The sequence below is a fragment of the Belonocnema kinseyi genome, chromosome 7, assembly GCF_010883055.1.
Source record: "Belonocnema kinseyi isolate 2016_QV_RU_SX_M_011 chromosome 7, B_treatae_v1, whole genome shotgun sequence".
NCBI classification, from domain to species: domain Eukaryota; kingdom Metazoa; phylum Arthropoda; class Insecta; order Hymenoptera; family Cynipidae; genus Belonocnema; species Belonocnema kinseyi.
This window is the reverse complement of record NC_046663.1, coordinates 82,793,835-82,819,254: the sequence shown is the minus strand read 5'-3', so window position 1 is coordinate 82,819,254 and position 25,420 is coordinate 82,793,835. Positions and strand designations below refer to the sequence as shown.

At 25.9% G+C, this 25,420-nt stretch overlaps 1 protein-coding gene across 1 annotated transcript in view; it reads right to left on the bottom strand.

Moving 5' to 3' along the window:
- Positions 1-22,965, bottom strand: part of LOC117177178 (protein wntless) — a 29,394-nt gene extending 6,429 nt beyond the window's left edge. Inside the window, exons 1-10 of the mRNA XM_033367691.1 lie at positions 22,774-22,965; positions 19,120-19,307; positions 18,873-18,978; positions 14,531-14,655; positions 14,297-14,452; positions 11,434-11,611; positions 11,198-11,325; positions 11,074-11,079; positions 7,758-7,919; positions 1,100-1,327 (exon numbers count right to left, since the gene is read on the bottom strand). Of these exons, the coding sequence (XP_033223582.1) occupies positions 1,100-1,327; positions 7,758-7,919; positions 11,074-11,079; positions 11,198-11,325; positions 11,434-11,611; positions 14,297-14,452; positions 14,531-14,655; positions 18,873-18,978; positions 19,120-19,307; positions 22,774-22,879 (1,383 nt within the window). The 5' untranslated portion in view covers positions 22,880-22,965. The remainder of the gene's footprint in view (positions 1-1,099; positions 1,328-7,757; positions 7,920-11,073; positions 11,080-11,197; positions 11,326-11,433; positions 11,612-14,296; positions 14,453-14,530; positions 14,656-18,872; positions 18,979-19,119; positions 19,308-22,773) is intronic.
- Between the last annotated feature and the right edge of the window lie 2,455 nt (positions 22,966-25,420).

Below are 25,420 nucleotides of genomic sequence, written 5' to 3'. Positions count from 1 at the left end.
AAAAGAGTTGCGTTTTTAAGGCCAAAAGAAGAATATTTTTGAGAACCTTTAATGTTTAATCTTAAAAAGACAAATTTCGAAAAATAAGGATTAAACTGCAAGTAAAAACAGTTTATATTTTCCACCAAGCAGTTAAATTTTCAAGCTAAAAAGGCGAATTTTTTTAAAGAAAGTTGAATTTTCTACAAAAGAAATTTTCATTTTCAAGCAAGAAAGATGACTTTTCTACAAAAAATTAATTTTCTATCCCAAAAAGACGTATGTTCAAGAAAACAGTTGAATTTTCAACAAAAAAATATGTGTTTTCTACAAAATAGTTGAACTTTCAATTATATAATTAAATTTTCAAGTGAATAATTAAGTTTTATGCAAAAAAGATTAATTCTGAGCCAAAAATATAAGAGTAGACGTTTCAAATCAACAGAATGAACTTTCAAACATAATTAGATGAATTTTCTTATTTGATTCGATTAATTAAGTTCGGATTAAATAAAAAAGAAAAAACAAGGGAAAGGGGAAGTTTCTTGAAAATTGGTTAAAAACGAGGGAAAGTGGTAAATATGAGCAAGAGCGTGTACAAGTCTGATATTACCCCTTAAAATGCACACTTCCGAATAAACCTTCAGATATTTTTGGCTAACAAAAATAATGAGTGGTGTTGAAACAATACAAAATAGAAAAAAATATCTCTAAAGTCTCAATGATAATTTAACTATTTGAAAAAAAAAATTTGAAAAAAAAACGTAGACAATCGGAAAGAAATCGTAAAGTTCGTTGGGTGTCTGGCACCCAGTGTGCAGTTTAAGGGTTAAATAGCATTTTCATGTCATAGACTTCATAAATTGATTCAATTTTCTTTTTTTTTCGTAGGTAAAATGTAAAATGAGATGGATTAAAGTGACTAAATTCGTATTTTAATCACAAAAGTACATTATGGTGACTTATTCTCAAAAAAGTGACTAAAAGTGACTTAAAAGTAATTTTGTGGCAGCCCTGTTAATAAGAGAAAATTAGTTTAGTTCCTTAACAATTTCAACAACACGCAAAAAATGCATTTTGTTTTTATTTTGTAATAAATTTATTACTTGAGATCGATTACCTGGCCAAGAATAAATCCAATAATAGTCAAGGATGCACAGAGGAGAGTTGCAATCATCAGGAATTTAAAGCGGTAAATAATCCCTTCGTAGTGTAAACGGCGAGCGGAACTCATCGATGGCAAAGCTGCTCTCTTAGCACTGATATTAATAAAAACTCTCCATATCATGTAGCACAAGAAGAGGAAATAAATTCCAGCCGATATCCCAGCAAGAATTATAAATGAAAGCTGTATTTTTTTGTTCAGGAAAACTTTTTTAGAATTTAAAGACTTATGTGTTATAAATTACTGGTTCATTCAATCCCTATGGGATCAAATCCCGGGACCCAGAGTACTTTTTATCACAGTCATAGGATATTTTTTTCGCAGCACGAAGGGTAAAAAATTGAGGATAAATTCATAAGACATAAAAAAAAATTAAGATAAATTTAAAAGAATTAAAATGATTTGGAAATGATTAAAAAAATCAATGGATTTCCGTAAAAATTAAATGAATTTAGAGGAAATTAAGGAGCGTCAATTGGCAGCTACAGTATGTGCATGGTATGCAAATGAAACGTTGTGCTACTCTTCGTACTTTACCAGAGGAAATGGATACAAGAGACGAATTTGTTGACAATAAAATGTCTAAACAGAAACGATGTAATTAGTGTCTCAGTTCTCTTGACCATAAAACATTTTACAAGTTCTTATGACATGACAAGGCCATATGGAAGAAGCATGTAGCTAAGATATGCTACGCGTGGGAAAATAACTTGTAATAGTGTCTAGTTTATTGCAGTTAATAAAAAATTTTTAAGCAATTTCTATTGTTTATTTATATTAAACTAATCAAAATAATCCATTTAAAATATACCAAAAAACGCTTACTTTTGTAGTTTAAAAATATTTTTTGTGTGGAGCAAATTAAAAAGCGAACGCAGCTATTTTAAAGTACAGCTTTTCAGCTTTTAAAACCTACTTATAAAATTTTTTTTTTTTAAATGGCAAGCTTTTGAAAAAAAATTTGCATTAAATTTCTTTAATAATTGTTTATATTTTCAAACATGACTTTGTTAAATAAAATAATATCACAAGTCTAATAAAACCATCGTATTTCTGAGTGAATTTCCGATTTATTAGGAAAAAATTGTTTTAATTCACGAATTATAGCCCAGTATACAGTCGCTCAAAGTTGCCGGGTTAAAGTAACCCATGTCCGTGCCGAACGTAACATTTTTATAGTCCGTACCCTGAGGGTTAGGTAAAATTGAGTAACTTTAGAACAATTCAAGTGAATTACAAGATATCAAGAGAATTCCGAAGATTGGAGATAATTCAGATTATATCAATATGAATTAAGGACGAATTCCAAAAAATATTTTCAAATGCCTGTAAATCTTTTAAATCTTACAAATTTATGATAAAAAATCTCCCCGCTTCGTAGTAATTTAATGATTGTGAATTCTCTTTTGTTAAAGCTCCTTCGGCTTTAATGAACACATTCTCATCACGTATCTCGTGCTTCGCACTCGAGTTTATCCCTGAAATTTTATATCATTCCCATAAATGTATATGGTTATAATTCGTAACTTGCATTGGTATTAAAACAGACGAAATTTCATTGTCCCGTTTAAAAAAATTTGAATATATTTTTTGCAATTCATTCTGAATTCACCCTAAATTATTATTAGTTTATACTGAATTTTTTACATTCTTCTAAATTTATTCAATTCTATTCATTCAATAAAGTTTTTAAAAGTTTTTATTTCATTCATCTTAAAGTCTTTAAAACTCACTCTAAATTTGGAGGCATTTGATCAAATTCTTTTGAAGTTTCTTTCATTTTTCCCTAATAAATTTCGAACTCATTTTTGAATTTATTGAATTATGATTGTACAAAATGTAGAACTGATTTATTTTGAAAGTAGTTGGTTTAAATAAGTTTGTTTTGGAAATGTTATATTAACATTTTTTTAAACTAATTGAAAATTGTACATTTCAGTATTTTTTCAAATATTATATTTATTTTATAAGATATTATCATAAAACTATTCAGCTTCTACGTTTTTAATTTTTTAAAGACTGGATGCGTATCAAATTCCTTGATTCAGAAAGTGCGCTTTTAATACTTTGAATAATAATTTTTGTTTATTTTTCATGTTTTGAATTTGAAAATATAAATGAGAAACAAGCCTTTTTGGAGATTAAAAAAACTGGTAAATTTTGGTATGCTAAAAGTTAAAAAAACGGCCTGTCGTATGAAACAAATAGGTGAAGGGAATCTTGTAGCTACGTTTTGGAACATACGCCCTTATGAATATTTTAATTTATCTTGTGTCGTTTCTCCAAACAGACAATTTCATTGTTTATAATGTTATTTTTTACGATTAAAACGAAAACCACGCGTTTTATCAAGAAATTATTTCAAAAAAAAATTTAGATTTTTTTGGGTTAAACAACCTTTTTCTTATATCTTGTGTCATTTTACCAAAAATGTAATTTTTTTATTTTTAATGTTGTTATTCACGATTAAAATAGAAACTACCAATCATATAAAAAAACCATTAACAAAAATTGTTGTTCTCTACTTCGATAAAAAAAATGTTATCTATTTATTTTTTCTTAGCTTGTGTCATGCGTCGAAAAATTTAAGTTTTGTATTTTCACTGTTTTTTTAAATAAATAAAACAAAAACTACGTGTCCTATAAAAAAGTGATTAATAACAAATTTGTAGATATTTTTTGGGTGCATAATGTTTGTCTCATAATTTTTTTCCTAACTTGTATAGTTTGACAACAAAATACAATTTTTTATTACTGATTGTGTGATCAAAATTTGAGTTATCGATTTTTCGAAAAAATTCAAAAGTTGTTATGATATTCTTGTAGGGCTTTTGAAAATTAACATTTTACTTTTCAAGTACTATGAAAAAGTGTACAGAGAATTTTTGAATCATGAAAAAATGTGGTCTCAAAAACTTTCAAAATACGCTCACTTTTAGAATTTTTATCCAAAATGGCTGACCAACGAACTTGGCATTTAGCTTAGAACACTAAAAGAGTGAAAAGTGTATCAAAGGCCAATCTAATAGATTATTTGGTTCAAACGTTATCGTGCTCGTAGACAGACAGACATAAAGACAGACACATTCGTAAAAAACTGTTTTTCGGATTCAAGGGGTCTCAAAACGTGAATTTTTGACAAAAACTGGGAGGGGGGTCAAATTTTACACAAATTTTAATACCCTTCTCTGATGAGAATGTATTAACATGAAAAAATAACAATTTATTAATTAAATTTTTTGACACCCCACACACGAGACGAAAAAGAAATTAAATGACAAAAGTTGTAATTAGAATGTGCCCACGAAGCGGGCAGATTTTTTTGTTTTTTACTGTTAATCATATTTTTCATGATTAGAGCCAAAATTATACATCCTATCAAAAAGTGGCTGACAACAAAATTCGAGATATTTTTCAAATCCACAATTTCTATCTCTTCATCTTTTACTGTATTTTGCATAATTTGGCCGAAAAATGTAATTTTTGGATGTTTCATAATTTTGTATGCTGTCAAAACATGAAATTTTGATTGTTCAAAAAAATTCAAAAAATTGTTATGATAATCTTGTAAGACATTCAAAAATAAACATTTTTCTTCTCTTGACTTTTTTTCATATTATGCGTTATTTGGCCTAAAATGTTCAATTTCGTGTTTTTTGGAATTTTGTAAATGCTATAACTCTGGTAATTTTTAATATTATGAAAAAAGTCATTAGGATAAATTGTTCGAATTTTTGAATATTATGAATAACCGTACAGAGAATTTTTGAATTTTTGAAAAAGTGGTCTCAAAAATAATCAAAATGTGCCCACTTTTTGAATTTGTATCCAAAATGGCTGGCTAATGAACTTGACCTTTAGTTTAGGACACTAAACGAGTGTACCAAAGGCCAATCTAATAGATTAATTTTTTCAAAAGTTATCGTGTTCACAGACAGACAGATATACATACAGACACAGACATACAGACAGACACATTAGTAAAAACCTAGTTTTCGGATTCAGGGGTCAAATTTTACACAAATCTAATGCCTTCCCTGATGAGTATGTAAAAAGTGAATAATGACTCATGAATTCAAATGAATGGGATGACATTTTTTAAATAAAATAGAAACTCCATTCATTTCCGTGAAATTGCAAACAATTTTAGAGGAATTTAGGGTAAACGAGAAGAATTCGATAAAATTCATAAAAATGAAATGCGAATAAACAAAAATTTTAAGTGAATTAAAAACAATTTAGAAATATTGAAAACCTTAATTGAATTCAGTAATTTTGAAAATAACAATAGAAAAATGCAAGGGAATTTAAAATAATTCAATAAAATGCTTAAGAATTTAAGGCGAGGTTAAAGGACTGCATGATTAATTAAATAAAAACTTTTCAAAATACCCAAAAAACATCCATTGAATTAATTAATCTACAATATATATTATATAATTAAGTAAATGTAGAAGAATTCAAGTGAATTAAAAAAATCAAGAGAATTCCAAAGAATTGAAAGAAGAATCCAGGTTAAATTAATAAGAATTCAGGATTAATTCCACATAATAATTTCAAATCTATTAAAATCTTTGAAACCCTACTAACTTCTTACAAAAAACTGACTAATGACTAAAAAACAATTTAAGTTAAATTCAAAAGAATTCAAAATGAATTAGAAAAAAAAATTGAATCGAAAAAATTCCACTGGTTTCAGTCAACTTTGAGTGAATTTAGAAGAATTTAAGGGGAATGTGAATAATTTGATGAAATTTATCAAAAAATCGGACTGAATTAAACAAACAATTAGTAATTGAATTGATAACAAGCCCAGAACATGTGGAATTCATTGAATTGAGAAAGTTTGAAATGAGTTTATAAAAATTAAAAGCGCATTCTAAAGAATTTGATGAAATGCCTACGAATTAAAATTCATTCGTACGCATTCACTGAAAACTTTAAGAAAATCCATTGGATTGAGTAAAATTGAGTGAGTTTAGAAGAATTCAAAGGGATTTAAAAGAACACAGATAAATTAATAAGAATTTAGGGCGAATTCCAAATTAATTGCAATAAATATTTCAGAATCTCGTAAAATCTTTTAAACCTTACGAAATCACTCACTTCTTCTGAATGAATTCATTGAAATACATTAAAATATAATAACATTCTGTAAAGTTCTATGAAATTTGATATTTCCAGAACTCCTGAAAAAATTAAAATACCTTGGGAGCTTTAAAAATTCCTTAAAATTATTGAAATCCTTGAAAGTCTTATAACACTCCTTAGAATTTTTTTAACTATCTTAAAACCTTATAAGCGCTGTAAAATCCTTTCATATCTTCCAACATACTTTAAATTGCATGAAAATTATTTTATACTTCTTAAAATTGTTAAAATCCTTGGAAATCCCTGGAGATTGATTAAAACTTTTGAAAATGCCTGCGAATCTTTTAAAATAAACTAAAATATTGAAAACCCTTTGAAATCACATTAAATTGTTGAAATAAATTAAAAATAAATTGCAATCTTTTAAGAGAACCTAAAATATTTCAAGTCATTTAAAATCTTTTGACATCCTATTAAATTTTTGTAAGCTCTGGAAAATTATTTGAAAAAAATATCTTAAAATAATTAAAATCCTTTAATCATTTTATCAATTGATCCCCAGGATCAATTAAATAAAAACTTTTAAAAATTAAAAAAAAAATTTTATTGAATTAGGTAGAATTTTTGAAACCATGTGAAATAATAAATTCTTTAAAATCCACTTAAATATTATAAAATTCCGCGATATTCTATGCAATCTGATATTTTCTGAAATCCTTAACATTTTATTAAAATAACAAAAGAGCTTTAGAAAAAACCATCACAATTATTGAAATCCTCGGATATCTTATAAAATTCCGTGAAATATTTTTAAATATCTTAAAATCTTATAGGACCTGTAAAACTGTTCCATATCTTCTGAAATTGGAGAAACTTCTTTATCCTAAAGTATTTCAAACACTTCGAAATCTCTTCAAATTAATACAAATAATAAAAAAATTCCTTGAAACCTTTTAAAATTCTCTAAAATAATTAAAATTCATTGAAATCCAGTGAAAATTTGTAAAAGCTTTGAAAAAAAACCTTAGAATTTTTTTAAATACCCTGAAATATTTCAAAATAATTCTGGAGAATTCAGAAATACGTATAAACTATATATTGAATAGTCACTAAGCCATGAGTTATTTATTGAAAGAATAGTGACTATAGTGACTTTATCTTAAAAAAAATAACTGAAAAGAGATTTGATAAAAAAGTGATTAATAGTGAGTGTGTAAAAAATTTCCTGAATTATGATATTTTTTCAAAATGCCTGACTCTTGGAAGCTTTGCTGTTATTATACATTTTTTTGAAGTTCCATTATGGGTTCCAAATAGGGTATCATAGGGATCAAATCTTCAAAAATATGGCACTTTAGGGATCTTAACAGATTATAGGGTACAGTAGGGGATATAGGGAACGGTCGGTAAGGCCCGGAAATTTGTTATGAGAGCAGGGTAGCCACTCGAATCTCAGAGAAAAAATTCACTGTCATTTCGAGGTTCAAGCATCCTGCAAAAGATAATTATATTCAAAGGATACAGCCATTTTAGCACCGAGTGGCGTGACCCAGATGGAGTAGAATGGATTTCTAAGTTGTACTCCGCGTTCACACATGTCAAAAAATAAGAGAGAAAGACATCCAATACCGACTGCAGAAAGATGACGCCAGTAACACTGCAGAGAATTCCTTTGCTCACCTTCCTAAGAATTAAAAAATACAACATTTTCAAGGATGGTAGTAACTCCTTGTAAATAAACTTACAAAAAATTAAAAATGAATGAAGAACGAGAGAGAAAAACAGAAGCGAAAGGTTGACCACTCAACTTTTAATGGTACATCAGATTTCAATATTTCACAAAGATTACAAAATATTTCTAAGATTTCAAAAGATTTCAAAGATATTTAAAAATATTCGAGATAATTTCAAAAGATTATTTCAGAAATATTTGACAAAGATTCCAAAATATTTCGAAAGATTATCAAAGATTTCCCACAAATTTCCTCAAGATTTCAAAAGATTTGAAAATATTAAGAAGATTTCAATGATTTTACAAAGATTTCAAAGATTTCATACAGATTACAAAATATTGGATAGAGGATATTTTAAAATATTTAAGAAGATTTCAAAGATTTCAAAAGATTTTAAAGATTGTAAAATATTTCAAATATTTGGGAAAATTACAACTATTTCACAATTATTTCAATGATTTTATCAAGATTTCATAAAGATTTAAAAAGATTTTAAAGATTATAATAATTTTAAAATATTTTAGATAATTTCATAGATTTCAGAACGATTTCACAGAGATTGCAAAATATTTCTAAAGATTATCAAAGATTTCCCAAAAATTTGCTCAAGATTTCAATGATTCTACAAAGATTTCAAAGATTCTATACAGATTACAAAATATTGGAAAGAGTAGAGAATATTTTTAAATATTTGAGAAGATTTCAAAGATTATAAAATATTTCAAACATTTGGGAAAATTAGAACGGTTTCACAATTATTTCAATGATTTTATCAAGATTTCATAATTTTTATTAAAGCTTTCAAGAATTATGAAACATTTTAAAATATTTTATATTTCAAAGATTTTAGAAAGATTTCACAACATTTAGTGAACATGTAGTGAATTTACAAAATTTACAGGCATTTGACAAAGATTACATAAAACTTTTATAAAGATTACAAAAGATTGCAAAGATTAGAAAATACTTCAAAATATTTGAGAAGATTAAAAAGATTTTATTGATTTTACAGATTTCAAATATTTCAAAAAGGTTCTAAAATATTTCGCATTATTTCAAAATATTTCAAAGATTTTACAAAGATTTCATAGAGATTTCAAAAAATTTCAAAGCTTATAAAATATTATACCTTTGGTAGACTCTTTTAATATCGAAAACTGAAGGTCAATTTCGTTATCCAGCTATTTTGGATACAAATTAAAAAAATTAGAGTATTTTAAAAATTGTTGAGACCACTTTTTTCAAGATTTAAAAGTTATATATTCCATTTTGCCCTCAAACTATGCACGTTATGAAAAAAGATGAATTTATAAAAATTAAGCACCTAAAAAAGATCTGCCAACTTTTTATGGATCACTTTTTCATAGGAGTTCTAATTTTTGTTTTATTCTTTAAAAAAACATTAGAATTGAAAAAATTACATTTTTGGAAAAACGATACAAGCTGCGAAAAAAAACAAAACTTGTTCACCCAAATAAATGCTACAAATTTGTTCGTGATAATTTTTTGATAGGATGCGGAGTGTTTTTATTCGTAAAAAACAAGATCAAAAATAATAATATTTAATTCTTGGACAAACGGCACAAGCTACGAAAAATAAAATAATGAGACAAAAAGTTGTTCACCCAAAAAAGATCTACAAATTTTATTATTTATTCTTTTTTTATGAAACGCGTAGTTTTGGTTTTAATCGTAAAAAATAAAATTTCAAATTAAAACATTTGATTTTTGGACAAACGACACAAGCTATGAAAAAAATGAATAGACTAAAGTTGCTCATCTAAAAAAGAGCTAAAAATTTGTAATTATTAATTTTTTTATAGGACGCTAGTTTTTTTTTAATCAAAAATATTTTTAAAAAAACATTTTAAAAACATTAAATTTTTTGAAAAATGATACAAGGTACGAAAAAAATTAATAGGCAAAAGTTGTTAAAGCAAACAAGATCAAACAATTTTTCAATAATAATTTTTTAATAGGACGAGTAAATTTTCTTTTATTCGTAAAAAATAACTAAAAATAAAAGAATTACATTTGTGGAGAAACGGCCCGGGAGACGAAAGAAAAAATGGAAAAACAATACATTTTTGATATAAAAGTGTTATTAATGTAGAACAGTTCATATTTTGGACACAATTATGTTAAAGCCGAAGAAGCTTTAACAAAAGAGTATTCACAATCGGACAAATTACAATTGTCGATGCTTTGATAATAAATTATTAAATATTTTTATACCAATGTGATAGCTTTAAATCCTTGAAATCTTTTAAAAACTTCTGAAATCTTTCTAAAATAATCTTTTGTAATCTTTGGAAATCTTTGTGAAATCTTCAAATATCTTTTGAAACCTTTCGAAATCGTTTAAAATCTTTAGAATCTTTAAAATATTTTTAAATAATCGAAAATTTTGTGATATCGCTCGAAATTGTTTGATATATTAGAAATCTGATATACACGTCCTCGTGAAATCTGAGATCTTCCTGAAAATCTTTTCAACCGTTGTAAAATCTTTGATATCCTTGAACGCTTAGCGAGATATTTTAAATATTTTTGATCTTTGTGAAATTGCTTTAAACCTATTGACATATTTTTAATCCTTCAAAAATATTTGAAATCCTGTAAATCTTCGAAAACTTTGCGAAATCTTTTGAAATCTTTGAAATCTGATGTACACGCCTTTGTGAAATCAATTGAATCTTTATTGTGTAATCTTTGAAGTTTTTTTTTAATATTCTGAAACCTTTTCAAATTTGTTAAAAATCTTTTGAAATATTTGTTTTTTGCATGTTTGCACCGTGTGAAATCTTTGAAATATTTTTGAATCTTCGCAATTCTTGTGAAATCATTTGAAATTGCTTGAAATCTGATGTACACGCATTTTCAACCTTTACTTTATTTTAACCATCTTTACCACATTTTAAATATAAAAATAGAAAGACTCAAAGATTTAAATTATTCTTTAGATTTCAAACAAATAAATGTTTTATAAGGAAAGAATAAAAACATCAAATACAAGATCCTAATGAAAACTTCAAGGAGATTTCCAGTTTGTTAAGATTAAAAAAGGCAAGGTCACCCTGATTAATTAAACAAAATATAACTCACCTGAATCTGATTAGTTGAACGCCACAATGAACATGAAAGAGAAAAATTGTAATTAATATAATAATAAATAAAGATGGTTCCAAATATTTATGTATGAATATTGTATTATAATTTTGAAGCTTACCATGAGATGTTCCCCCGCAAATATCAGCCAAAAGGAGAGAAGTATGGCATAAAATATACCCTGTCGAACATCTTCCAATAGCAACATGAATGGCATGTCGAAGACGAGTGTAAAGTATTCCAAAGGTGCTACGAAAGAAACCACAATCATTAATTTCCAAATAATTAAAAATAACTGCACTGTTTCAACTTTATTTTTCCTTAAATTAGGTAAAAAAATTTTTTAAATGATTTTACCATTCAAAAATGTGAGGGCTGCACCCAAAGCTAGCAACATGTATTCCAAAAGAGCAGGCGATCTAGAAAGCATATTAACTCTTTGCCAATACCAGAGTAGAATACAAAGGACGATCGGGAAGTAAAAGCTTTTTAGACCGACCCAGACTTTCGTAAAACCTCCATTTTGATTAATAGTCTGAAAAATAATTAAATTTTATCTTCAGAAGAAATTAAAATATTAGATAATATATATAAACGCAGTGGTGTAGCCCTAAAAGAAAAAGTGGCCTGGACGGTATTTTCCAAAAACTACGTTACCTGGGGGGGGGGGGGAATAAAGTAACTTACAATTAAACTATTTCATTTTTGGTTCTTGGTTGAAATTTTATCCTGTTTGGTTAAAAATGCAATTGTTTGGTTGAAATATCAACTGTGACATGCTTCCTTGAAAATTCAACTTTTTTGGTTGAAACGTCGATTAATTAAACTTAAAGTTGAACTAGTATGTAGAAAAATGCATTTTTTTTTATTAAGGATTCATAATTATAGTTAAAAATTTAACTAATTGCTTTTAAATGAACCTTTAAGTTAAATATTTTACTATTTTGTAGAAAATTCATCTTCTTGGTCGAAAATTAATCTTTTTGCTTGAAAATTTAACAACTTTGTGGATAAAATTTTTGTTACATTTTTTTAACTGAAAATTTTAAATATTCCATGTTTGGTTAAAACTTTATCCTGTGTATTGGAAACTTAGAAATGCGTCTATTTTGATAGAACATTAATCTGCTTGGTCGAAAATTAGTCTTTTTACTTGAAAATTTCACAATTTTGTTGAAAATTCGTTCTTTTTTCGTTCAATTTTGTTGAAAATTCGTTCTTTTTTTGTTCAATTTTTTTTTTGTTAGAGTTTTTATTTGAATATTTAACTGTTCTTTTTTTTTAAATTTTAACCTGCATATTGGTTTTGTTAAAAGTTAACTTTTTGGTTGAAAATTCAACTATTTAGTAGAAAATTTATGTTTTTTTTTTAAAAGTTGTAAATTATTCTTGTTTGTTGAAACTTCAACTTTTCCGTTGAAAATTCAAATGTCTTGTTAAAAATTCATCTTTCTTGATTACAAATTATCTTTTTTTTTTTTATCAATTCATAGTTTCCTATTTAGAAGTTCACAATTTCATAAAAAATTCGACTTCTAGCTAAAAAATTTTACTTTTTCTTCTAAACATTTTTTTTATCTTAAAAGCTAAAATATTTGATTGAATTTTATTCTTTTTTGTTTGAAAATTCGACCATTTGATTGAAAACGCATCTTTGTATGCATTAAAATCCTTGACATCTTTTAAATCTTTGTGCAATTTTTATGAAATCATTTGAAATATTTGTGAAATGTTTATAAAATATTTTGTATTCATTTTGAAATCCTTGCATTCTTTACGAAATATTCGAAATGTTTGTGAAATCTTTTAAATTTTTGTCAAATCTTTTGAAATATTTCTTAAATCTTTGTTTGTAAAATCTTTTTTATTCGTTGAAGTATTTGGATTATTTGAAATCTTAGTGAAATCTTTTTAAAACTTCCAAAATGTTTTGAAACCTTTTGAAATCATTTCAAATCTTTCAAATGATTTTAAATCTTTGAAATCTGGTGTACTGTACCTTTTTTCAAATGTTTAAAAACCTTTAAATCCGTTAAAAGTTTTAGAAACTTTGTGAAATTGTTGTAAAATATTTAAAATCTAGTCTAAACGCTTTTTTTAAATCTTTGAAATCCTTTAAATCATTGTGAATTGTTTAAAATCCTATTAAATATTTTGAAACATTATGAAAGCTTTAGTAATGTTTTGTAATCTGGAGTACACTCAGAAACCAAGTAGTGAAACCCTTGAAAAATCCGTTATATGACCATGGCTCATTCTAATTCTGAAACTGAATTAACATCGAAATTTTCAACTAATAATTTTTATAATTTTCAAGTTGAAAATAAAAAACTTTTAGAATTTATAATATTAAAGTCTGTTCATTGCAATCTATAAAATAATTGGAAATTCCCACAAAAATGCCTAGAAATCTCTTTATTTATTTTGTAATGAGTAAAAGCTAAATTATATATTGATAAATACAAAACTTTTGAGTAACAAGATTTATTCTAAACGAGATAATTATTTCATAATACTGAACTACAAGATTTAATTCAATTTTCAGTACATTTAAATAAAATAACTGTTCAACAAAATTTTAATTCTAAGTTCCCATGAAAATTCAAGACTTCCAGGTTCTCGAGGTTAAAAAAAATTGGAGAATTCTAGGTTTTCATGGTTTTCTAGGTCGCTGGACACCCCGATTTGGTTTGAAATTCAACTAGTTTGCTAAAAATCTTTTGGATTGAAAATTCATATTTTAGATTAAAAAAGTCATCCTTCTTGTTTAAAAATTTATCTTTCTTGGTTGAAAAGAAACTCCTTTGTTCAAAATTCAACTGCCGTCGAAAGAATTGGTCCTTCTGGCTTAATAATTCAAATATTTGGTGAAATCTCTAACTATTTTTTGGAAAACTCATCTCTTTTACTGGAAAGTTCATCAATTTTGTTGTTAATGCAACCGTTTGATTAAGAATGTTTTTTAAATTTGTCTTTTTGTTTTAAAAATTCATCCCATTGAGCAGAAAATCTTTTTTGGTTGAAACTTCAACTACTTTCTTAAAAATTCAATATATTTCAGCTTGAAATCTTAGGAATGTAAAGTGTTTCGTATTTAATTAAATATTATAGTTACATGAATTTTTTTTTTAATCTTTTACGAAATTAAAATTCGTCTTTAGCCAAAAGAATATATTTTGACATTTCAAATAAATTATTTAAAAATATTTCAAAAACATACGGTTAGCCATAGATCCGTAACATGACCCAAATCCTGATTGATATTTTTCTCCGAGTCTGCCGGAAGACGAATATTGAGCAAATAATAATCGTGGAAGAGCGACCCAAGTTCAAAAAGTGACACGACGCTGCAATTGTAATTATATTGATCCATTTCCTTTAAAAAATCAATTAATAAAGATGATGAAAATAAGGAGTTATAAATTAAAAATTGAAATATTCTGGGAAGATTTACATTACTAATGCTGCAGTCTAAATTTCTTTCTACTACAGAAGCTGCATATGGCTTCCAAGCATCGTCGGGATCGCCTTTGTTTCTGTATCCGAGCCTTGCATCGATTGTTAATTTGGTCCTGGGTGCTATTTCAATAAAATATGATAAAATTATTTATCTTACAGATTCTTAGCACTAAAAATTTCATTTCGCAGGCTACAGGCCTCGGAATTACTTCCGAGATACAAAATAGTGTATATAGTTTCTCAAATTAAAAAAAAAATAGTGTCAAAACAGTGTCATACAATTTTGCATGTATTAAAGTTATGTGTATTCCGAATTTTAAAGTTAAAAAACTGTAAAATGGAAAATTAACTTGATTTTTTAAGCAAAATTCACATTTTCTATGCTAATATTTAAAAAGTATTTAGAATGAATTTTAATGTCTGTTTCAAATATTATTCTTGAGTCCATAGTTTATAAAAATTCTTATTTATTTATCCACTTTTTCCACTTAAATGAAAAATGAATGAATAGAATTCAATACGAAAATCTAACTTTTTTTGTTGGACAGTTCATTCTTTTCGGTTGAAAAGTCTACTATTAAATTTTTTATTCAGAATACATCATTCTTGGTGACAAATATTATTTCGTTAAAAATGGAATTACTTTGTTCAAAATTCAACAACATTTTTATATTCGTATTTTTTGTTTGAAAATTCAATAATTTGATTTAAATTCTTTTTCTGTCTTGAATATCAAATTTTTTGCTGTTGCAAAATCAAGTATTTTGTAGAACATTCATAATTTTGATTCGAATATTCATTTTCTGTAGAATTTTGATCTATTTTAGTTATAAATGTAACTGACTGATTAAAACTGTTCTTTTTCAGTTAAAAATGAAATTTTTTGCTCAAAATTAAACTGTTTTGTAGAAAATTCGTATTGTCAGTTACAAAAATCAACAATTTGGTAGAAAAATGATCTATTTGGTTGAAAATCAACGTGTTTTGTTGCAAATTAAAATGTTTTGAAACAAAATCAATTTTTTGATTAAAAATGTAACTGTTTTTTTTTTATTTCGGATAAAACTATTTTCTGTTGAAATATCAATTATTACATTTTTCTTTGAAAATTCGTCTACATATTTAGTTTGAAAATTCGTTTCATTTTATATGAAACAAATAGTTGAAAATTAGAAAATTTTGTAAAAAAATTAATTATTTGGTACAAAACTGTTTTGTTGAAAATCTGTTTCTTTTTTATAAAAAATTCATTCTCTTAATTAAAAATTTGAATAGTCCCACTTTTTAAAATTAAAATTGATAATTTTTAGTTTAAAGATGAAGCAATTTAATTTACAATTTGAACATCACATCCATTGTTCAAATTATTTTGTTGAAAATTTATGTAATTTGTTGAAAAATTCTTTCTTCGTAGAAAATTAAATTTCTTGGTTGAAAATTCTACTAATTGCTTCAAATGTATGTATTTTTCTCGAAAATTAAACTATTCTGGCATAAAATTAATCTTTTTGGTAGAAAATTCAACAGTTGGTTAAAAAGTTATGTATTTTTTAAAAATTCGTCTTTTTTGGTAGCGACATGTTTTTGGTTAATAATGCAACTACCTTTATTTTTAATTAAGAACCTTTTTTCGAAATATTAATTATTTATCTTTTGTTGGTAATTGATCTTTTAGGGTTGAAAATTCAACTACAACCACTTTTCTTAAAAAAATTATTTTTTTGTTTGAATATTCATAATTGTAGTTAAAATTCTTTTTTTTACAATTAATTTTTCCAACTGAAAATTTAACTAGTTTGTTGAAAATTAACTTTTTTGTAAAAAAATTTTTTCTCGTAGGAAATTAATCTTCTTGGTTGAAAATTCAACGGTTTTGTAGAAAGATAATTTTTTTCCTTCAAAACGCAACTGTGTTATTCAAATTTAATATTTTTCGGTTGGGAACTAAAGTATTGTTTTGATAACTCGCTTTTTGGCTTGAAAATTCAACAATTTTGTTGGAATTTTTTTTCTTGACTAACCGATTTTTTTATAATTAAAAATTTAACTATGATGGTACACATTCATCTTTTTGGTTTTAAAATTCATCTTTTTCTGTGCAAAATGCAACTGTTTGCTTCAAAGGATTCTATTTTGGTTAAAGATGCACTTTTTTGCTGAAAATTCACATTTTCCATTGGAAAATTTAACTGTTTTATAGAAAATTCTCATTTTCGGGTCGAAAATTCAAAATTTTGAAGAAAAATTTAATTATTTGGTTGAATATTCATATATTTTGTTGAAAATTCGCCTTTGTTAGGTTAATAAACTTATTTTTTTACTTTTAATTCAAATATTTTTGTGATGAATTATCAAATTTCTTTAGGTTGCCTGTGTTGCCTTTAGTTGAAAATTAGACTTTTTGTTGTTAAAAATTAATTTTTGTTAACGGACAATTCAACTAGTTGCTTGAAAATTGAACTACTGGGTTAAAAATGTATGTATTTTCTTTCAAATACACCTACTCTGGGAGAAAATTAGTCTTCTTGTTTAAAATATGAACTATTTGGTTAAAAATATATGTATTTTGTTTATAATTCATCTACTTTGGTAGAAACTTAATCTGCTTGGTTAAAAAGTCGTCTTTTTATATGAAAATCCATCTCTTCTGATGGAAAGTTCATCTTTTTTTATTAAAAAGGCAACTGTTTGGTTGCAAATTTATCTGTGTTGGTGGTTGTTGAAGATTTAATTGCTTGGTTGAAAGTGTTTGATTTTTTTCCAAATAGAAGCAAAATAGTATAATCGCTCAAAAATGTGTCAAATAGTGTCAATAGTGTAGTGTGTCTTAGGCCTGAGGGTGTTTACACTGGAAAAAATTCCCGTATAAATACAGGCTTTCTTTCAGGTATCTCTACATTTTCAGCATAATAATATAATCAAGTATTAAGTTTTGCATTTTTTCAAGCATTAAAGGGCGTTCCAAAAAAGGCTTTTTTCTAAAATGGTTCCCCGGCAAATTGTTCTTTTTGATGTTAAAACGTCCCCTAAATTTTGGCAGAATTAAACAAAAATATATTTAGGGGTCTATCGATCCCATTTTTATTTAAAAAATCGCTTATTTTCAGTAAAGACAAAGTAATTTATGTAATTATTCCAAATTAAAATAATCTATTCAGAACGGAATTTAACATAAGGAATTTTTTGAAAAAACGGGCTTGAGAGATCCCTAAATATATTTGTTAAATGTTGCCAAAATTCAGAGAACATTTTCACACCGAAAGAACACTTATTGTTTCAATTTAAGAATAAAAAAAGTTTTGGCGGAGTTACGAGTATTTAAATTTTCACATTTGTTTTAAAAAAACATTTTTTTTCTGTAAGCTTCTATATTTTTTTATCTAATTCTGATATTAAAAATGTCTTCGATAGTCTGGTGAAGTTTACTGCACTTTTTGAAAATCCGTCGAAAAATTAAAAAAGTTCTGAATAAACAAAGTGGCAACGATTTGTTTGAAAATATCAAAAATTAATTTTCACAAAAACAAAAATCCACACTTATATTTTTTCTGAATATTTTGTTGAATTTATGCTTTTATAATGAAAATATACTTTGATTTTGATGAGAGTTTAAACATTATGTAGCCAGGATAATTTTATTTTCATAGATTCGAATTTTTGCATATTTCTCGGAAAAAACGAAAGACAGAAAAAAACAGAAATTTAAGTATGTCCAACTGAAAAAGTTCTGCAAAAAAATACTTTTGCCCTTCTGTGCTATCAAATTTAAAAATTAAATTTTCAAACAATTTTTTGGAAACCCTGACGTTGACTAAACAATTTTGAGGCCACGAGTTTTTTTTTTTCTTGAAAATATAATTTTGTTAATTTTCTCGTAAGCGTTACAAGATATCACAAAACAGAAAGAATCATTTTTTTTAGAACCTTTCTAGATGTGCAAACTTTCAAGTTAAATTTTTCTTGTTATTTTTCGTTGTTCTCGAGGAAAGTGCGACAATTTAATTTTAAGAAAACAAAAATTCTCCTGAAAAAAATCCTCAAAGGATATCTCTCCATTATAGATGGACAAATTAAACAAAAAATTAGCAAACACTATAAGTGTGGGTTTTTGTTTGTTGGGAAAATCCATTTTCATAAAATATCTTCGCCACTTTCTTCATTTAGAATTCAAAGAGAAAATTTGAATATCTGAATTAGATCAAAAACCTATATAATTTTCAAGAAAAAAAAGGTGTTCTCTGACTTTTTCTGGCCAATAAAATTATTTCCTGACATTTCCAGGTTTTCTTGGTGAGTAGACACCCTGTTTTACTTCAAGAATAAGAGAAGTTTATTACCTATTTTTATCTTGCTGTGATAAGCCACATCAATTTGCAAAACTCCAATTAAACTATGTTGCCAACGAGAATAATCTAGTTGAATACTGTTGCGGGGTAATGGCATCTAAAATTTGATTTATTGTAACAAATAATTAGTTAACTTACAAAATGAAAACGATTCGAATACTTTTAACAATCTTTAAAAAGTCAGGTAGTAAATGTATCACCTGAATGTTGAAACTAATTTAAATATTAATATGTATACCTGGAAGTTGAAAACTACTTGAAAAGCTTTCAAGTGGCTGTCGTACTCATCAAAAATATGCAGATTGACGGAACTGCAGGATCCTTTTCCTCGTGAATAGTACCATTTGTTGTCGGGTATTGTTCGATTGACTCGAACATCCTTGCAAGGAATTCCCAGAATATTTTGACTGCTTGATGGTGTGGGGGCTAAAAATGAAATAATCAGGTAATTTACTTTCGGTGAACAATGATAGAATTTATCATTTTTAATTTCGAACAACTAGTAACTTCTCATTTGTTAAGTTTATTTGTTTTCAAGTTTATATCAATATAATTTTCCTAAGATTCTTGAGAAAATTGAACAAGATTTCAACAAAAAAAAACTTTTAATTTTAAATTTAAAAAATAGTTGAATTCTTCAAAGGAAGGGGATGCATCAACAAAATTGTTGAGTCCTCAAACAAAAAAAGGTTATTTTTACCGCAGTTGCATTTCTAACCAAAAAGGATGAAATGTTTTGTATAGGAGACGAATTTTGTACAAAACAATTCCATTTTTTAACTCGAAAAATATGAATTTTCAACAATAGGTGACTTTTCTACCAAGAAGATTAATTTTCGACCAAAAAATACTCAACTGAAATGATGAATCCTTGACCAAAACAGATTAATCGACTAAAATTATGAATTTTCGACCAAAAAGATGAATTTGCAGCCAAATACATGGATTGTGAAGTTAAATGATGAATATTTAACATTTAAAAGAAAAAAGAATTTATAACAAATTAGTTCAATGTTTAACCAAACAGTTGAATTATCAACCAAGAAAGATACATTTTCAAAAAAAAGTGGAATTCGTCAAGAAACCAGATTAATTTTTGAATCAAAAACACAAATTTTCTTTTTAAGGTATAAATAACATTTTCATAAAATTCTTGAGAATATTTTATAATTTTTTTTTTAATTTATAATTTTTTATTTCACAGGATTTTACAAAAGCTTAGGAAAAATTCGTCTCAGTTTAAAAGATGCCTTTTAAAAGTTTGAAATTAAAAAATAATTGATTAATTTTCGGAATTTTTCTAAAGTTTTAAAATATTTTCAATATTTTAAAAACCTCCTAAATTCCTAAGATCCTTTAAACTATACTTAAAATTTTGGAAAATTTTTCAAACTAAAAAAACTTGCTCTTAAATCTTCCAAATTTTTGTCTACATTTTTAGAAATGTTTTCATATTTTTTAAACTTTGTTCAACATTTATTTTGTCAAAATATAAGGTAATTAAAAATATTCCGAGAAATCTTAAGACATTTTTTGGTTCCTACATTTTTTTCAAAAACTTCAAAAATATAACTTTTGTTTCAAACTTATGAAAACTTTGGAAATATAAGACAAAAATCACGCATTCTCATGTTTACGAGTCCTATTGGAAAATTATTAAGACATCCTGTAGGATTTTTCGAAAGCTTTGAAGACTTTTTTTCATATTTTTCGTTCTTTGGTTTAAAATTTGAATGTTGTGGTGTCAAGTTTCGGGCAATTTTAATACTTTCTCAATCATAAATGGTGAGAATGTAATAAATTATTACAAATGTGTACCTCTTTTTTGGGAGAATAACTTTTCTATCAATTTGTTTTCGTACGTTTTGTCGTTTTTCTACAAATTTCTCATTCTTATTTTTAATGTCATTTTTATGATTAAAACTAAAACTACGTGTCCTATCAAAAAGTGATTCATAAAAATTTTGTAGCTCTTTTTCGGGCAAACAATTTTTGTCAAGTCATTTTTTTTCTTACCTTCTGCCGTTTTTCCACAATTTTTTAATTTATTTTTTTTTGTCTTCAATATTATTTTTCACGAATAAAACAAAAAGTACGCGTCCTATCAAGAAGTGATTATTAAAGAAAATTTATATGATTTTTGAGATCACAATTTTTGTTAATTTATCTTTTTTTTTGTGTCCTGTATCGTTTGACCACAAAATGGAATTGTTTATTTTTAATTATTTTTTGTGCAATCAAAATCTGAATTGCTTTCAAAAAGCAACGTTTTTCTTCTCTTGACTTTTTTTCATATCATGCGTTATTTGGCTTAAAATCTTGATTATCAATTGATTTAAAAAATTTTTTAAATACTATAACTCTGAGAATTTTCTTTTTAATGAAAAAAGTCATTTGGATAAATTGTTCTTCCTTTTTAATACTATAAATATGCGTAAATAGAATTTTCAAATTGAGAAAAAATGGGACTCAAACATTTTCAAAATGAGCTCACTTTCTGCATTTTTATCCAAAATAGCTGGTTAATGAACTCGTCCTTTCTTTAAGGACCTAAAAAAAGTGTGCCGAAGATCAATCTGATGAGAATATAATAAACACTGTTTTTTAACTTCTTTGAAATCTTTTAAAATTTCAACGAATATTTTCAAAATTTCTAGATCTCTTAAACTTACCCAAATTTTATATAATCTCTTGTAATCCACAAAATACCAACATTTTACTTTAAAATGGTCCACAGTCTTTTTAGAAAAGGAAATAATTTGAAATGTTTTAAAATTTGTTTCAATTTTATCTTAAAATTAATTTTTCGATTTAAGAAATTAGTTTCAATTTTCTCAGAAATCTCTAAAAAAATTAATTCCTTCGAACCTTTTAAAATTCTTAAATAGCTTTTATCGATATCATCAAAAATGTATATTTTGTTTACATGTTCTTTAAATTTTCGGTGCCGGTATTACTTTTATCTATAATTTTATTTTTCTTATATCTTTAAAATTGGGAAAAAGTGTCCACATTATAGCATGGTAGCTAAATAAAGAATTATTTCTCAGCATTAAAAAAATAATTTACGATAAGAATGTTCAAAAACATTCAAAAATAAATTTTATTCAGAAATAAAATTACTTATTTAAAAAAATTTGTATTTACTAAATTCATGGTGCAGAAATTCGTCATCATTTTATCAGACAAAAAAAAATAGAGCCAAACAATCAAGTTTTCTACAACAATTTGTCCGATATTCCGTAATATTACTTTTTTTATATAGGAAAAGCTGTCAATTAGAAATTATTCAATTTACAATACTTGAAACTTATAATTGTTAAACTATTAAGAATATTAAGGCAATTTTTAATGTTCAATTTATAAAATTATTCAATGTTGAATACAAAAATCTGGAAAACCCATCATCTATTTTTTAAGCATTTTAAATTTATTATTAATTCAATATTGTCGCGATAAAAATAAAATTTTTCTCCGAAAACAAATTACTATTCCAAATTCATTTATTTCATTTACTAAAGGTTTTCAAAAGAAAAATAGTTGAATTATGTTTTAAATGCAATATTTCGATTCAAATTCGAATCCTCCCTGATATTTACATAAAACCAAAAGAAAGATGTGGCAACCCATCGCTGGGTAGAACGAGGAAGAACAAAGAAAATTGGTCAGTTATACAGGATTATAACCTTTATTTTTACAACCATGCAATTGTTTAAAATTCTTAAACTATCCCTAAATTATCGTAAACAAAAAATATATGAAAATCAGAAAATTCTCTTCATAGCTATTTTTTTATTTGTTCAGGAAAAAGCGCATTATCCCTTTGATATTCTTGAGATAAAGGCACACAAGTCAAGTCGTTTGTAAACAAAAATCAAAGATGGATTCTCACCGATAAGGCCTCCAATCAAAAAAGAAACGATCTGACCAATAATCAGCAACGACACTAAAACCGAGAGCTTCCTGCCACTCAAATTTTCAATAATTGTGCCCTGCATCACGTGGAGAAAACACTTAAAATAATGTAAATCGAAATTTAACAAGCTTCGAAATGTCGGAAGATTTCACAGACGCCGGTTTTGCTGATTCTTCACAGGATCGTAGCTATCAGTAGAAAGTTAGGGTGTTTTTTGAGGTTAGATGCCCCTTCGAAAAAAGAAATAACCCCCTTTCTCATTTCGAATTCTTTTTGATTCAATATTGTAATTTAAATCCTCAAGTTAATTAATTTGAAAACTTTTTATGCTTTTTATTTAACGTACAATTGTAGACGAAATATGTATTTTATCAAAATCATTTTTTTTACGTCCCTGGGTCCATTTAGTAAATAGAGGCGCTTTCGGCGGTTCTTTGTCATAGCAGACATCATAAACATGAATTTTCTGTTCAGCAAAATGTCTTAAAATTCCTTTGATTTCTTGTACAAAATCGGAAAATACGATAAGTGATCAAATTTAATCGAAAGCAATTAAGAAAATTCGGAGTACTTGTTCTTTCTGGAGCGGAAAGAGCGGAAAAACGTTTCAGAACAAGTTGTATAAATGCTTGAAATTTCATGAGATTTGGCCCACATGAAAAGTTTCGTATGAAACTTTGGAAAAGTTTCAAAGCCGGAAAATTTTAAATATTAAAAAAAGCTATATTATTAGTACATATTATAAATATTTGAATAAAAATGTAATTATTTTATTCGATACAAACATATTGTTAAGAATTCATCCTTTGGTTAAAAACTCGTCTTTCTTTGTTGAAATTTCAACTTTTTGGTTGAATATTAACTTATTTTTTATGAAAATTTAACAATTTGGTAGAAATTTCGTAACTTTTTTGAACAACAAATCTTTTTTGTTAAGAAATTCGCCATTTTCGTCAGAAATTTCATAGTTTGTTGTTAATAATGTAACTATTTTAGTAGATAATTGAACGAATTGATTTATTTTGATTAATTTTGAATTTGATTAGTTTTTTCATTGAAAATTCAACTGCTTTGTAGAAACTTCGTCTTTTTGACTTGAAAATTCATTGATTTTTCAGAATATCAGAAATATCAGAAAATTCTTTGAAATATCAATTATTATTTTTTGTAGCCTTCTTAATTTTAGTTGAAGTTTCATCTATTTAGTTGAAAATATAACTATTTTGTTTAAAAATTCCTTCCTTTTTTAAATTAAAATTGACTCTTTTTACTGTGAATGTAATTATTCACCAGATAAGTTGAACATTTATATCTTTGGTTGAAAATGCAATTATTTGGGCTGAAAGTTGAACTAATTGTTTGAGAATAAACATTTTTGTTAAAAATTAAAAATTTGGAGTAGAGAATTCGATTTGTTTTGTATAATATTTGTCTTTTTGGCTCTAATAAAATTCAACTAATTTGTTCAATATTTCTCTGGTTTAAAAATTCATCTCTTTTGTAGAAATTTCATCTGTATTAGTTAAAAAATAAAAATACAACTGATTGTTTCTCTCTAAAATTTGAATCAGTTACACATTTTATTAATATATCAATTACTAGTAACTGCATTTCAACTATGAATCAGCTATTTTTATATGATAAATCAATAAAAGTGCTAATTTATCGATGAAAATAATTTCATTACAGCTCCAATTTAGTCACTGATGACAAATATTTAAACTAATTAAAATATACAGATTTGAAAATTGGGGAATTTGCTATTTTGCTGAAAATTCGTCTTTTATAGTTGAATGCGACTGTATTTATTTAAAATAAAAATCTTTTTTTTTTCTTAAAAATGTCAACTATTACATTTTTTTAGTTGAGAATTCGTCTGTTTGGTTGAAAATTCAATTACGTAGCGAAAATGTGATCTTATATATTTGGTTACAAATGAACGGGTTATTGTTGAAGATTCAGCATTTTAGTTAAAAAATCACCTCTTCGGTTGAAAATGTAAGTGTTTGATGTCAAATACTCAAATATTTATTATGAAAATTCGTCTTTTTTGGTATAAAATGAATCTTTTTGCTTTAAAATTGATCTTTTGGGTGGAAATTCAAACTTTAATGGAGGATTCGTCATTTTACTTAACAATTCATATCTTTGGTTATAAATGTAAATATGTTGCTGAAAATACATCAGTTTAGTTAAAAATTATAATTTTTTCCTAAAATTTATATTTATGAGTAGAGAATTTGACTGTTTGGTATAATAATACTCGTCTCTTTGGCTTCAAAATTTAACAATTTGGTTAAAAAATTTTATTTGAAAATTTATACATTTGAAAAAGTAAATTTTTTACTAATACTCATTAGTAACTGAATTTTAGTTATTAATTAGCTATTATTTGTGACAAATAAGTAAAAATTAATAATTTATCAGCAGAAATAAGTGTATAATCATAGCTTGAATTTAGTCACTGATTGAAATTATTCGTAAGAACTATAAACACTTTAACTGATTGAAATATCTACATATTTGAAAATCAATCGGTTTGCAATATTTTTACTTGAAGTGTTAGGAAATTCAAAGTGTTATATAAAATATCATATTGAATTATTCTGAAAGTTTCCAACGT